The sequence below is a fragment of the Vigna angularis genome, chromosome 7 (genome assembly GCF_016808095.1).
Source record: "Vigna angularis cultivar LongXiaoDou No.4 chromosome 7, ASM1680809v1, whole genome shotgun sequence".
NCBI classification, from domain to species: domain Eukaryota; kingdom Viridiplantae; phylum Streptophyta; class Magnoliopsida; order Fabales; family Fabaceae; genus Vigna; species Vigna angularis.
In genome coordinates, this window is record NC_068976.1 from 20105290 (window position 1) to 20121447 (window position 16158).

The window sequence follows — 16158 nt, forward strand, 5'->3', positions numbered from 1 at the left end:
ATTTTAGGAAAAGTACAGGAATTTTAACATAAATTTTCGTCAATACCCTGGTGAGGTGGTAAAAAAAAAGTATAAAGGTACAAAAACCAGTTAGTGATTCATTAACAAATTGGAGTCAGAATAAAAGAAAGTCCCTTCCATATTCATCCTTTCATTCTCAGGTGAGAACTATGATAAGAATTTCAATATCAAATCATATAATAAATACAAATTTATCTGATAGAACCAAAGAAACTCTGAATTCTCTTGACGAAAAAGTCTGATACATTATTGGATTATTTACTCGATCTTTACCTTGAATGTTTCTTACATATTTTTGTTTAGTGCATCGAAAATACAACCAGAACAGTATGCTTTCAAATGGGGATCGGGATCAATAACTGGATAATTCTGAGTTAAAGGCACTTATGGAACAAATTGGAGAATCAATGACAAGAACTCAATCGTTAATAATTTTGTTAGATGCATTAGCTAACCAAAATTAGTTAAATATTCAGTTAGGAAAAGTATATAATAGAGACAATTGAAAACATGTAAAATTTAATATGGAGCCTGTTTTTATTTGGTTCTCCAAATTTAGAAACAATATATTTGATTCCTATAAAAACGAAATGACAATCATCTCCTTCAAAAGAAAGAAAAATAATGAAAAGGGAGAGAAGGGCAAGAGCGCAAATCATACAGAAGTGGATACCATTGTCCCTAGAGAGTTGGGCATTGTTTGTTTAAGAGTTGAATGGTTGACTGAAGGTATTTGTCTTGGGCACTCAAACATGACTTGGCAGTTTCTATCAGTGTAAGGCAAACAGGTGATAATTCACTGTTTAGCTGCCATTAATCAAGAAAGAAACCGTTATCAGAAGGCTGTGGTAGACTCTGGGCATGATTTAGATACTACTCCGCAAAACATATAGACACGCTACAAACCCAGTTAATGGGTTAACTTCATTTTGATTTAGATACCCATTGGTCTGGGTAGTATTCCTAAACCGGAAATAGTTTTGTAATGTTTTTCAAGAATTTATAAATTGAAATTTGAATCCTCCTTTTTCCCACGTCAATGATAATGAGAAGAAAGTTCAAACAACTAAAGAACAGCTTACCATAAAAGATGATGCAATGCAATTGCAAGCTTCAAGTGCCATAATTCCTCGAGCAGCCTATATTTTAGCACAATAAACCAGTATTTATAATTGGTTAAATAAATCAAACAACAAATTTAGATAAAATGATGATACCTGGGAAGGTTCCTGTTGAACAGCACTAAGCAGGTTCTCAAGAACGAGCTTAGACAAAGAAACAAGTTCTTGGTTGTAAGATGAATCCCCATAGTATAACATGTCATTGCCTGGAGTCTGGAAAGAAAAAATATATATTACTCTGACGCTTTAGATACATAAACCATAAACCACTACTTGTCAGGAACCGTGATTTACAAAACTAGTGTAAGTAAGATAAAACAGGTGGAAACTAAAGAAAATCTTGGAAAAACTGATTATAAGAACTAACATCTGAAACTAGGGATTATGACTTCTACAGACTATCTTAATTTCAATGATGAGTGGATATAATACTATAGTCTCACCTCTCCACCTCTAAGTTCCTGCAGGCTGTGCCTAAAGGAAAAGAAATGCTCCCAAGTGGTAAGATGTGATTAAGTATATATTAATTAACTGGGGAAGATGAATTCATAGGCAGACAAGGGCAATACTGATCTTTGCTGATAAGACAGCAAGCACTGCAAGGTTGATTCACTAACCGGCTGAGAATATCATACTGCATAAGCTTAAACCTTAGACCTATACTCGTACTGGAGCTATGTATGACCACCAAATGACACTTAAATCCATCACTTTGGACACAAAACAGAAGTAAGACTTCTCTAAATACTCTTTTAACTTCAATTTGTTTTATCCATCTTGGAATGAAAGAGCAAATGATATGTTATCTTTATTCCATAAATGGAATTGAAAATTTCCTTTTAATAGCAAAGACAAAATAAGGAGATGCAAAGCTTTACACCTATACCTGTGTATTTGCATGATATGGCAATCTCTTTTGTGATTGAGTTGTCAGTAATAATATGATAGCTGAAAAAATCTGCGTCCTCATTTTTGGTTCAAACCTGCAAGGGTTTTCAATTTCAATTCATTCATCAAACAAGACACAGAAAGGGAAAAGAGAGGTATAAATAATAAGGGAAGTATTCTCAAAGGAGGGTGGCAAGAAGCTTCAATCATTATATATCCCAAAGAAAACTTACCAAGATCGGGAGCTGATTAATGTAAACAAGTTATTTGGGAAATAGGTGACTGGTAGACTTAATGTACCTTCAGTAAAGTATAAGAAATTCATAGTAAATACATGCATACAAAGAAGAGGAAAAAAGGAACTAGATCTCTAACCCAGTACATTTACTTTTGTATTACAAATTTTAATGGCGGTGACATCCCAAAAGAGAGATTTTAAAGTGTCTATTATGAATGTGAAAAACTTAAATAATTTTTACAACCTGGAACCATGATTAAGAAGCCACATAACTTTCTAATAGATGAAACTAGTCCTTCAACATCAGTTGGAGTTCGGAAGCCTACAAAATCAAGCAAATCAACAGTCAATCAGATTTAGATTCTAAGAATGTCATAGAGACAGACAAAAAATCAGTCTTAGATAGAAGCCATGGTGGCACAATTAATGTATTCTTTTAACTGTTATTGGAGACTCATCTGTATAATATATAAATTTCCACATTAGCTTCTAAGCTATATGTTATAAGAAGCCTTGGTCAGATTTTGGGCCTTTGAAAGATTTACAAAATTCATAAATGCATTAAAATCATTAGATATACAACAAAGGGATAAAATAGAGAAATAAAAAGCTGTTTACATTATTGCCTTCAAATCATTAGATATTTGACAAAAGGGACAAAAGAGGACATTTTAGAAAGTTCATAAATGGCCACAAATAATCAGATATTCAACAAAGGGGATAAAAGGGGAAAAAATAGGCCAAAATTATTGGGCTTTCTTCTCCAACACAATTGACTGAATTGAGTTATCAAATGTAGAATAAATTATAGTTTGGAATTCAGATACTTGTTCTGAAAATTTTAAGCACCACTGTTTCATCATTGAACACAAAATTAGCATTGAATAAATTCCACAAAATAGACATGCCACAGATAACAAATTACATGCATTCAATTTTGAAGTATTGTTCTTAATACTTCCACAATGAGTGAGCAACTAATATAGAGTTTACATATCAACTAACCATCAATTATGTCTAAGGTATGCAAACATGTGATCGCTGAATCAATTAACCCATCTGAATGAGAAACCAATCCCCCTAAGAATGCAACCTGAAAAATTCAAATTATGAATCCTTGAAAATATAAAAGTAGCAAGTATACAAGAAATTTTGATGTGCCAAAAACTGGCATACCTACCTCTGCAGTTTCTAGAAAAAGATCAAATTGCCTGTGAGCAGAGACAGAAGGTATTGTGACTTCACTAAATGTAACACATGCCTTGAAAAAACTCAGATGTTTCTTGGCACATTTCAAAGCTTGAATTGCTAAAGAATTGCCAGAGTGAACAAGAGTTTCCTGCAAGAAAGTATGATAACTTTATCACTGTGTTACGAGGTTTTTTTCGCCAACAACGCAAGGAGAAACAAGGACAAACCTTAAGTTCATTGAATCTACCAAACGCTCCTCGACAATTAACCAAAAAAGCTAAATGCTGTTCCATCTCTGCTCCATAATCTACCTAGTAAATAGAGGCAGTTAAGAGTCAACTAATCAATCATGAAAATAATAATTATCACAACTAAAGAAAGAGATCATAGACCCAAATAATATCAAAAGGATCGTGTTACCATGAGCACAAAGCGAGATATTGAACGTGCCATTTGGCCATCATCATCTTTCACATTCATAAACTCTATATTATCATGTAGTGTCTGAGCAATTTCAAAAAGCAACTGTATGCTTGTCGGATCACTAATGTGATCATTCCTGTTTGACAAATTATAACAGATTGTCAAATACTTGCATAAAACTGTTCATTTCACTTCACCTAATAGCAGAAATTTTTGGTATAGTTGGTTGATCACATAATATCAAACCCTCCAACCAAGACGTCTACAATTTGATTCTTGGCACACCAATTCTTCTAATAAAACAAAATGCTTGTTATAAATGGTACCTTGTCACCATATTAAGGATGTGCAGAAAGACAACATCCTGTGACTTGCCATACATTACATCTAAGATTTCAGGAAACTGAACCTACAAAATAATAACAACAAAAAACCAAATCATAACTAGTACTTATATCACATGTAATGAAGAATGAATGACGGAGACAAATACACAGAAAGATGATTAGGTACAAGATATTATTGGAACCTACCAGAGAAAAAACATCTTCCAGATGCTTAAAATGAGACAGAAGCTTCAAAATGAGAGATTGCAAGCTTAATATTTCATCCTCTGTAACTCTTTTATTCAAAGCTCGATTTGAAATGCCTTCCAAAATGGCATTCAAATGGTTATTCTGGAATAATGGGTTGCATTTAGAGGAAAGATCACAGAAGTATAAAATAATAGTCATTTGAAAGTGATAGGTACATATATATAATCATACAAACCTTTGTAATTGGATAGCACTTAATCCATCAAGGAATAGAGTTTAAATCTCAATGTTTTCTATGGATTTTCTTTAAATTATAATATAGATGTTTGGCTCACGATTGTCCACTTAAAGAACATACTAAGACATATCAATAGATAGAAAGAAAGAATGCAAATAAAGGGGAATAGTATATCGTCCTTGCACAAAGGAGTTGCAAACTTAGCTCCAGAATTTAGAAATTGATCTTTTGTTACTTCTGGGGAATTGTTTGCATTCTTAGCTTGCTTATCAATTCAGCTCATAGGAAATGAAGACAATTACTATTGGTAATTCAATAAGACCTTTGAGATTCTTATCTTGTCTCATCATTCTCTCGTAATTTCCACCTCCTTTCAACGGCTAAATTTCATTCAGCACTAAAAAATCAAATTTAGTAACTGACAACATCCATCTCCATTTTGAAGGACCATGTTCAATCTCAGAGATAGGCATTAAGAAAGTTGTATATTAAAAACTATGAAGCCCCAGATTGACCAAACTGGAACTACTGGGAAGGAGACATTGACATTAAGCAAGACCCTTTGAGAGAATCATGTAAAGCAATTGATTGTTGAGGCTTGACAAAGTAAATAATGACAAATGGTATCTTAAAAAATTTATTATAAGAACAAGGAATATGATATATAACAATAGTTCTTTCCTTCAATTCTTCTTTTCAGTTCATATTCCTGTATCAAATTTACATTATAAAAAAATGATAACTAAATATCTAAACCTTCAAAATTTAATATTTTAAAACAGTCATAGGAAAAAAAAGTGATTACTAAGCTTGCCTAAATAAGCCCAAATCATCTATGCTCTATAAAATAGTCAACATATTAGTGCATCCAAAAAAAGGAAGAAACATAATCTCAAAATAAACTTTTTAATTAGAAGTTTTACTCAGAAGACATAGAGAACTAGTAAATGTCTGATTGTACTCACTCACTTGAACTTACCATCCGATTCTGAAGAATAAGATCAGTATAAGCATCTACAACCTTCAGATATTCATCAAGGCTATCATACAGACCAATAACCTAGAGTTGCAGCCAAATTAGAGAACAAATGAAATACTAGGAGAAAAAAAATGACAGTTGAAAATATGCTCATAAAAGTAGTTCAGGCTAAATCTCAGAAAGTAAACATTTTTTTACTCAGGTAAAAATTACCATATACTCAAATTGACCATATGTGGTAAGCTTAGATGTTCAATGAACTACAAAAACAAATCCTTTTTGTTTTAAAATAAGGGGGAGTGCTGGTATCATAGGTTAAATATAGATGTATGTATACGTACAAGTATTAGAAACAAGTGGATGTTTACATTATTTATAAAATACTAAGGAAAAGAAAGATTATATGATTACTTAGCTTTCAATTAATTACATACAAGGCAGAATCAACCTCCACTCCCTTGATTTTTGGGTCTATCCTCCTTAACTCGTTAGACTTTCCTTAAAAGTCAATATCTAATAATAATTACATCTGACCAAACAATTTTCAACAGCTAGGAAACGGATGTTAATGACTTACCCTAAGCCTCCTATTCTCATGTATAGTTACCTAACCAATAAGGAAACACATACCAAGAATACAGAGCAGAGAAATAGATGTAGAATATAATGTGGCTCAACCAAAAGTTTATACATGCTTTTACATTTCATGTGTCATTTGATGGAGACACATCTCCAAGACCTTCAATTTGAAATGTTTATTCCAGAAGAGGGTAGTGTACCAAATGGCAATTATGCCCTGCAGTATGTGATTTGGTCAAAGTGAGTGGGTAGTACGATTTGAGGTTAATAGCAGTTATGGCATATAGCATTTTTACTTTGTAATGCTTAATTTAGTATTATGGAATGGGAACATTTATGGTGGTGTTGTATTCGTAAGTTCCAGAACAGAGATGTTCTCTTTAGAAGTCTCTTGGACGATAATAACATTGCAGTAGTATGGAGTTCAAGTGTCTTTGTGTTTCAATAAATATTTCAACTAGTCCTGCTGTTCTGTAGTTATTTTACAAGAAAAGGTCAAGGATTATCTTCATTAAACATGCAAAGATTAGATAGTAGATACACATACGTAATTTTTCTGGGTTTTTATAAAAAAAGAGTTTTTTTTCTTCTTTCATCGTTTATATTTTGCACATTTAAGACAATTCTATATCTTCAGCATATACTTCCTCCTTCTATACTTGTTTTGGTTACATTGCACTCAAGAATTATTGGAGAAGAGAATATGTTGAAGAAAAGAGTGCAAGACCTAGCAATAATACATTCTCGTAGAAGAAGCAAGCAATAAAAAACAACAAATACAAAGACACACCAAGTGTGGCCCATCTCTTACCTTTTTCTATTCTTTCCTTGCACTCTAAAGTCTATAATATTTGACATAATAAGAGATGACACACCTTTGATACCATATAAAGTCTACTCAACCAAACAACAGTTATAAAATCTATTTGAGATGTTTACTCTCTGATTTGTTTATCATTTATGTTTTTCTGTTTTGAGGAGATTCCCTATCATAAGATATACACTTCCTCCTCCTATATCTGTTTGGTAAAATTAAGAGGAAGAGGGATGGAGAAGATAATGTATTAATGAAAGAAACTAAAATAATAAAGTTTCCCTCTCAAGGTGTAATAGACCAAGGGTGGAGATTAAAAGGAATATACACCATTGAGAATGTAACTCTGAAATGATGCAAGGTGGATTATAATTCTATATATACCTGGATAACTTTATCTAACACAGTATTGACAATATGAACAGGGGATTTTCTTTCATACAGCCTGAATCCAAGCAGTCTGTAATTCAAATGCTGTATCACCAAAAAGAAAACAATAAAACTGCAAATTGGAAAAACGAAAACAAAGATACTGTTAAATTCAAGGGATCATAGAAGTTGCAAAAAACTTACCTGACCAAAGGAATTATCCTTGCTAAATTCAATGAGATGAAGGATCTGCACAACGTTGGTACTAACTACTTCAATAGGGAGCTCCTTCAGTAAATGATGAAGAATGATTGAAACACATGAAACACTACCCAAATCCTGCTGATTCTTCATCAATCCAAGCTCTGACAGAACTTCATTGGCTTGTCTCTTCAGCAAAGACATACTTAGATCAGCATAAAACACAGGATATAGAAGGAAGACAAGCAGAAAAGAAATATCTGACTTTCTTTTTTCTACTGTCTGATGCAGTATATAGATGACATAATAAAACTTGACTTTTCAATATTATAATCACAAAACCCACAACCATTTAGCTTACTATATGTGCTTACCCAACCTTTATTTCCACTCACTTGAAATGTTCATGTAAAAATCACAATAGAAGAGCAAAGATACCAACCAAATCAATGAAATTTCAATTATATACTTTCACATAACCAAGATATGTGGAAACATGATCATATTATATATAATATCGCCCATAACAAGTATACTTGTGAAGAGAAACTTCATTACGTACCTGAGTCAACCCATTAAATACACACTTCATAATATACTCAATGGTTGGTTCCATCAAACTCACTTGCAATTTTTTGTTGACTTCAACATTTTTATGAGATCTTTCATTGGCTGACAAGATTTGCATTAAAATAACTCTGATGTCATTCATACATGTAATAAGATAGCCTGTTTCAGTTGCACAACGTTCGAAATAAGTTTTATGAAAATAAACACAAGAAAGAAGTATGTTGCAGGAATCAGATACATTAAATTCAGAACGAGCAAACTCAGCGTCCTTTTCATCCAATTTGGGAGAAAGAACAAGAGAAATTTATTAGAGGCAAATAAGCACTGCTATAGAGCACAAAATTTCATATAAGAGAGAGTATGTGAAGCAGTCATCTAGATTAATTGTTTCTGTTTTATCTGAATAACTGGTAAATAATGTCTTTCTCAGCTGACTTTTCAAATTCTCTATAGCTTTCTAAATTTGGAAATTTTTGAAAGAAATACAAAAAACTCTAAACCAAAGTATTAGTAACTGTACTGGCACTAAAGAGTATATAATATTTCACACCTAGGTCTTGGATTGCCGTTTGTAGGGGTGTTAGAGCATTATGATGAACCTGTGATGCACTGATACATTGATCAGGCCTGCGCATCCCTATGTAGGACATATCTAACACAAATACTTTTGGATACGTAAGTGTCAGTCAGCTGTTAAAAATGATAAGAAAAAGTGCTATGAAGCTAACACTATTGCTTATTGGTGTACAGCTAACAATCATGTTTTATGAATTTGCATTGTCCTTTGGGTAAGACTTTATTATCCATGTTGTATAAGACAACACAACCCTACCCGATTTTCCTAAACTAGAGTTCGATATAACATTCAACTAATATATATAACAGTCACAATTTTTTCCTATAGCCATTTTTTTCTTTTTAGTGTTTAACTATCATTGTTTTTATTTTTTATATTATTCCAAACATTAAACAAACATAAAATATATAATTTTTATGATTTATTCCATGAAACCATTTTCAGGATTTGATCTGAGTTACACATAAATAAAAAAAGAAAACACTGTGACAACAAATATGGATAAAAACAATTCTCGCTCACTATTTATGTATACATTTAGAAAATATTTAATAATAATTTTTTCATATGGTTTTAAAAAAAGCTATAGTAATATTTGTTTTATTTTGTGAACTGTATATATGCATATATCTTTAAGCATATCTCAACATTTCATCTCCTATATTTTTAAGGGTTAGATGAATCGGTGTATGGAATACATGTCGATGTGAATCATAGTGATGAACAATTGCATATGCAAATATGCATTCGTAAAGGTTAGACCAAAACATGTTTGGAAACATACAGATTTATTTTATCAGTTAAATAAAAGGGCCCCTCTGTTTCAGTGTACATGTTTTACACATCCTAAGGATACACATATAATATCAGAAAAAAAAATACCTATATCATGTGAAGGTAACTTCTGAGCACAGTGAGCCATATAAAGACGGCAATACGCAGATGCCACTGGATCTCCTAATCCTCTGGTCATCATTACCAATCGCCGGAGGCTGTCTAAAGGTTGGTCAAGCAGAAAGCACCAGCAAGGCAAAATTGCCAGCTCCAAGTAACTAGTACAATTTCAGAAAACACCGTCAGAGAGACATTCTTCCAGGCAACAGCCTTTCAAATGTTATTAGAAAAACCTTTCAAACTTTTCAGAAGAAAGGTCTATTCCGTGGCAAATTTTCAAGCAATATTGACAGACAAAGTGTTTGACAGTTGTCACATTAAACCTAATCTTCACTGTATTAACAGTATATAAAAGGTTCCAACTAAAGTCACCCCACAACAAGGCAAATATCTGCAAACTAGTGGTAACTCCATATTACTAGTAACCCATAAATATTCTACACATAGCCTGTCTAACTTTTTACTATTAAAACTCATGTATTTTAAAACTATTTACCTTCTGTAGTCTCAATTTCGAACTGAAACCTAATCATAACAAAAGCTTAAGCTGCTATTTAATGGGCTTGATTGCTTTTCTTTCTGACACACTACAACACCCCAACTAAAGTCCTATCTGTATAGAATCATGGATGAACCACCGCCACCAGTCAGCCTACTAAAATCATATGCTGAAATTATAATTTAATTAGGAGTGGAAGAGAAATGATTAAAGGGCAGAGTACTGAGCACCTGATCAAAGACATATAATAGCATATCAAGAACCAAATTATCTTAAAAGCATAAGCAGTCAGGCACCTAGGCCAAGGCCCATGGACGAATGGTTTTTACATATAACAAGGCTGTGCTTCATCCAAAAATATAATTTTTGTAGCCTAGTTGTAACAAGGTGATTTTCTTTGTTGAAGTGGATTTAGGCTTAGCTTTGAGATTATGGAAATATAATTATAGATGGCTGTGAATTTAGAGAGATCACAGCAATGTGTCTTTCAAAGTGAATTCGTAGAAAATTATAACTGTGATTATGAAGAAACTAAAGGTAAACATGGCATCAGAAAGTTTCAAACCAACATAAGCTGAAAGAGAAGACAAATAACTTTAGTGGAAAAACGTAAGGAATAATTAAATACAGGACAAAGATAAGGTCTTCACATGCGTGGAAGAAGCTCTTGCACAGCACCAATTTTGCTAAACCAGTTATAGCAAGTTTCTTTGGCATCAGCACAAATATCCCTTGCTTGAAAGTTTTCTACAAGATTCAAATAAATCATTTAAGAAAAATAATGTGACTTTTATGAGATCCATCAATCTCATGCAGATCATCAAGCTTGTATGACATGTACAAATTAGTTCCAATAAACAAGATTCAGAAAGAAAATATTCAGCGAGTCTGATATTAGAGATGGTGAGAACCCTTTTGCAGTTAGGATATCCCAGTGAACATATTTTCAATCATTCATCTTATATCTGTGAGGCTATAATAAATTACTAATTATGATGTCCCTCTAATGGATAAACCTTTCAATGATGGAAGGATACTCCCACATGTTGGCATATATAATGACATACTTATCTGATGTAGATAACAATACTCTAATAGAATGGCATTCACATTTGTGGTATATCTTTCTTTCTTTGTCCACTATGGTAAAAGTGTGGGCCAATCTCAAAATAATTACCCAGGAACATGTAGGGGAAGTGCCAATGGAACTTGTGATGGGATAAGATTCGTACAACAATAAATTTCATTTTAATTTCTTAACAAGTATAACATCCAAATTTTGTTTAATATAAATTGGCATACCCATTGCTTCATTTAAAAAAAAAACATTACATTTGTGTATTGCTTCAGATACCTGTATCCAATCCCATGCAATATTGGTACTTCTGCCATTTTAGAAACAATTAGGCCTTGCATCAAAAGAAGTTCTTCATAAATTATAATAGGCTTCATTAAGTTTCTAGTCTTTCACAAATTGGATATTTTCAATTGAGTCTATTAATTGTATTTTGTCTATTATTGATTACTCAAAATTTCTAAATTTTTCAATCGAGTCTTTGTCGTTAATTTTTTGTTAATTGAGTGATGTGGATAACAATTTGCCCCGTCATTTTGCTTGCTTGTCTCTATGTGTCAAGAAATGTGAGCTTTTATATTAAGATATCACTGTTAATGTAAAAATGACAAGTGACTTTTATTGCTTTTATTGAAAATATGTTAGATAACAAGGGACTATTGTCTCATCTACATTATGGTAGAGATGACAATCAACCCTTGGTCAATGTAGGTAATGATGATGTAGAAGAATACAGGAGCATGACGATCTTGTTATCCAACACATTCTCAATAAAAACAACAAAAAGTCACTTATAGTTTTACATTAAGAGCAATATCCTTTTATATTAAACACAAACGTTACATTTCTTAACACATGGATACAAACGAGCAAGATGACGGACAAGATAACAGTTACGCGCCACTCAGGTAACGAAAAAATTAAATTGAAGGGACTCAATTCAAAAATCTAAAATTGAGTACTCAATATAAAAAAAAATATTTAATAGGGATCAATTAAAAATATCCAAACTTATAAGGGACTTAAAACTTAATTAAGTTATTATAATAATATTTGTAAATATTTATATTACAAGAGCCTGGTCAAAGTAGTTCAATTAAATGGTTTTCTGGTTAGTCTGGTTAAGTATCATGACAGTAACAGTTCTGTTGAACCAGATGCAACATGGCTGGAAGCATCTCACTCAAACAAAAACTCAGTGATTGACTGTGACCTTAAACCAAATATCTGACCACCCATTATTAACATGAGCTGAGAAAGTAGTACTTATAGTTTAACATGCACAAAGTATTGTATGTTATTTGTTATATATTCTTCTTCCTAAATGTACAAATTTATTAGGATTAAATATTTAGATGTATTTCAGGGCAAGCATTGGCACAACAGGATGTTGTGTAGTAACACTTTCTCCTGAAATCACCTTGCAATCCTTACAATCCCTATTATCAGACTTTTAAGGAACTAACATGCATTAATAAATTAAAACACAGAATCCTTAGTTTTCAAAACATTAGCATGAAAAAAATGCCACGTCAAACCATTATTAGCATAAGAGCCATGGTGAATGAGCTTCAAATTAACAAAAGACCTGCTAAGCTGCAGCGCAAAGTTCCATCTTCAGAAAACTCAGCTTTTCGCTTTATGCGTTGCCAAACCAGGTTTCCAAGCATATCCATGGTATCTGTGACAAGAACAAAAAGCGTAGGATAAAACTCAAGTACTGACGTATCCATCAGAAGCTTAGCAACCTGCAAACAGTATAATCTGTTTTAGACCTTCATAATCAATCAAAATCAAGATAAACTTAGACAATAAATGAAAATAAATCAGTATGTTTTCACTCCTACTTCAAAACTAAGTATAAATTGATTTATATTTCAAATGGGTAGAGCCCTCTCTCAAAGTCCCTTATATTTTAAATTATTTTTAAACAAAATTAAACAACATTTGTACTCTTTTTGGCATATAAAATATTTCTATGAGTGAAGAAAGTACAGGAAGAAAAGAAAATACAAATTGATTAATCCCTAAACTATCTAATAAAGGGAAAACCATGGGCATAAACCTACAAGGCTACAATAAAAAAACAAAAATGGTAAATGAGAAACCTGCACAAATCCCAAAGACATATTTGAACACTTAATATGACCACTTTTTACTCCTCTAGATCAAGCATGAGGTTCTCTTGAATGATGGCAGAGACAACTCACCAGAAGAATATAAGTTAGTACGTCATTCAATATCTTGCCAAAACCTTTCTTGGTAAGAATCATAAAAATCAAACACAGCACCTTTCAAAATATAATTTTGCAACAAAACTCCATGCTTCAAGTAACATGATCAACAACCTCGTCAATAATAAAAGCAGCATCTATCCTAGATTCTAATACAGCACCTAAAGAAACTAAATATCACTCAACAAAACCAAACATCAATCAACGAATGAGACAAAACCTTCAAGACAATCAATTAAACAACAATCATACATAAAATCATATCTAGCAGAAAGAACTAACTATAAAACAAAAATGTATTTTTCATGATTTCATAACCAAAAAGGTTATTTCAGAGTACAAACTATAATGTTAAAAATAAATTAGTAAATACATTGAAGTTTACCTTTATTGATAACTTTAAGGATGTCACCCGGTCTTCAGCTTGCCAAGAACGAGTAATCTCATCTTTGAGCTCATGTAGCCGAGAAACATACTCCTGCCAAGTAATAGTCTTGACACCCTCATCTGCAAATTTTTGTGGATCGTCCAATTCCTCCAAATGCATTGCTGTTGAAGATTTCTCATGTACTGAAAATTGGGATGTCACATAACTAAGTGAAGATAAATAAAGGATATTACAAAAGTAAAAACAATGTAAAGGTATAGACATACATTTTCCACTTCTCATTAAAACATCGGGCATCTGTAATTTAAAGAAAAAATAATTAGATAATTATAACGAAAAACTAAAAGGGTTAAAATAAAGGATCAAAACTGGTTTTAGAATGTAAAGGATTATTTGCCAATGCTCACATTAAGACCTACCCTCTAACAATACTATATTTGCCAATTGCACAATAAAAATTATAGATGTTAACAGTAATTAACTGCTATATCCTACAATTTATAAGAGCATTTCAAAGTTTGTGAAAATTTTCCAACATAGCATCTGCTAGATGGCTCATAAGCAGTGTTATCTGGCAACTTGCATAGTGCCCTTCAAATGAAAAATCACAGCAATGCCCATACCCAGGCTCAATTATAGCTGAAGGCGAAAAAAACAACTAAGGGTACTAACAAATATATTAAGGGTACTACCAAATAGTTGAATAATTAGTAATATCATGGTCAAGATTTCTACTCCAGCCGGATACACCTCTTCATTAAAAGTATATAATAATTAATATCCACCAATGCAGACAATTAGACAATGTCTTAATAGCAAGGAAACCAATAAAACAGTATCATGCAGTTCTACAGTTTTCCAAACAGAAAATGTCCAGCTTTTCCGCTAGCTAGCCACAACAAAGTATCTAAATTGTCAAATCTCACATCTATTGTCTAAACTGATATACTCCTAATGACAATTAAGAACATTCAAAGCCAATAAGAACTGTCTGCAGTCTCATACTGACATGCTTCTAAATGCTCCATACTTTATTTTCTCTCAGCCATCTTAGATACCACAAAATATGTAGTACAGTTTCTTATTTAAACAAGAAATAGGAAAATACTGTAGCACTTACTGAAGAAACTGAAACCATTTTGGAGACAGGAAACCTCTGCATTAGTAATCTCCTGAAAGAGGTCCACTCCTTCGTTGGTTGAAGATCAGAAGATTCATTCAGGTTGTCATGATCAGGAGCAGCAGCATTTGCATCATTATCAGTTCCTCTCAGTGGATCAAAAAAATCACTGTTCCCACGATCTACAACATCAACCTAAATTGAGAATATTAACAAAGAAATGAATATTGTCGAAAGTGAAATATATGTAAAATTTTGCGGTCACAAACCAACTTAAAAAACATAACCACGGAGCTTTTGAACACTTTCACTTCAAGCAAGTCAACAAATATTTTCATTAAGCAAATCAACAGAAATTACTAAGTCTTAAATTGTAGTAACTAAATCAAATCCTTACCGGTCCCGCCCTCACCCTCTTTCCCCCGCTTTTAGTGCATTATTTTAGTACTATGCATGCTAATAACTTGCAATTCATGACAAAGATCATTTAAATCTTTATCCAGATTACATCATATTTTAGTCATATGATCATATCACTCGGCTCAACAACATCGATTTCGAACCATTGTACGACATTGAATTGAATAAAGGCTTCTAAACGAGGAAGGAACAATAGAAATTAATTTAACTGAAGGATTCAAATCCTAGGCATGTTCTTATTTCAGGTAGATAGAACTAAATCTTATATTTTTTTATGCATTCGGAACAGTGAAAGCGGCACTGATTTTGCATAGTCACGATCACTTTTTTCCTCGGTCAAGGTACCGTAACTGTTAATAGAAGAAAAAACATTGCGAAAGAAGTTGTGATATGAGCAGGACCTGGGCGAGAGGTGGAGACGGAGGTGAAGCAGACAAAGGATGAGCAGCGGCGGTTACGCGAGGGAGGGCGTGAGATTCAAGCTCGGCACTGTAATTGCGAGGTCTGAACTCCATGGAAGCATTCAACAACGAGAGAGGGAAGAGCTGTTCGGGTTTTGTCTTTGCTTTTCGCAGTTACTTTAGACAAGGAAAATGCAAGATCAATGTGACTAGGTGAACAAATTAACTAAGTCTGAATTTTACTTAATTACCCTTTTGAATTGTATTATTTATGTATATGTATATTATTTAATTTAATTTACTCTGATTACAAAATCTTCTATTTTCAAATAGGGAACGTAGCAGTTTTTTACTCAATTAACTGCAAAATTAACCAACACAA

General features: G+C 32.7%; 1 protein-coding gene across 3 annotated transcripts; it reads right to left on the reverse strand.

The window, feature by feature from the left end:
- Positions 1-523: 523 nt before the first annotated feature.
- On the reverse strand, positions 524-15969 carry LOC108338455 (uncharacterized). Of its 3 annotated transcripts, none has more exons than XM_017575350.2 (23): positions 15777-15969; positions 14956-15150; positions 14102-14132; positions 13833-14017; positions 12802-12961; positions 10789-10885; positions 9628-9797; positions 8161-8327; positions 7602-7787; positions 7413-7502; positions 5636-5716; positions 4416-4559; positions 4209-4291; positions 3880-4018; positions 3687-3770; positions 3449-3607; positions 3274-3361; positions 2513-2590; positions 2264-2330; positions 2029-2125; positions 1239-1355; positions 1104-1160; positions 524-828 (listed from the first exon to the last, which is right to left on the reverse strand). In XM_017575350.2, exons 1-23 carry the CDS (start codon positions 15888-15890, stop codon positions 703-705), a joined length of 2715 nt encoding a protein of 904 aa, XP_017430839.1. In that variant the 5' UTR covers positions 15891-15969; the 3' UTR covers positions 524-702. The 3 variants fall into 3 exon arrangements, with proteins under 3 accessions (XP_017430839.1, XP_052735898.1, XP_052735899.1); XM_052879938.1 differs by having other exon boundaries at positions 14956-15137; positions 15777-15882; XM_052879939.1 differs by lacking the exon at positions 14102-14132 and having other exon boundaries at positions 14956-15137; positions 15777-15882.
- Between the last annotated feature and the right edge of the window lie 189 nt (positions 15970-16158).

Coding starts and splice junctions, on each gene's coding strand:
- LOC108338455 (XM_017575350.2), bottom strand. CDS start 15,890: ATGGAGTTCAGACCTCGCAATTACAGTGCCGAGCTTGAATCTCACGCC. Junction 10,886..12,801: donor TTTGCGCTGCAGCTTAGCAG/GTCTTTTGTTAA, acceptor TGAATCTTGTAG/AAAACTTTCAAGCAAGGGAT. Junction 3,608..3,686: donor GTAGATTCAATGAACTTAAG/GTTTGTCCTTGT, acceptor ACTTTCTTGCAG/GAAACTCTTGTTCACTCTGG.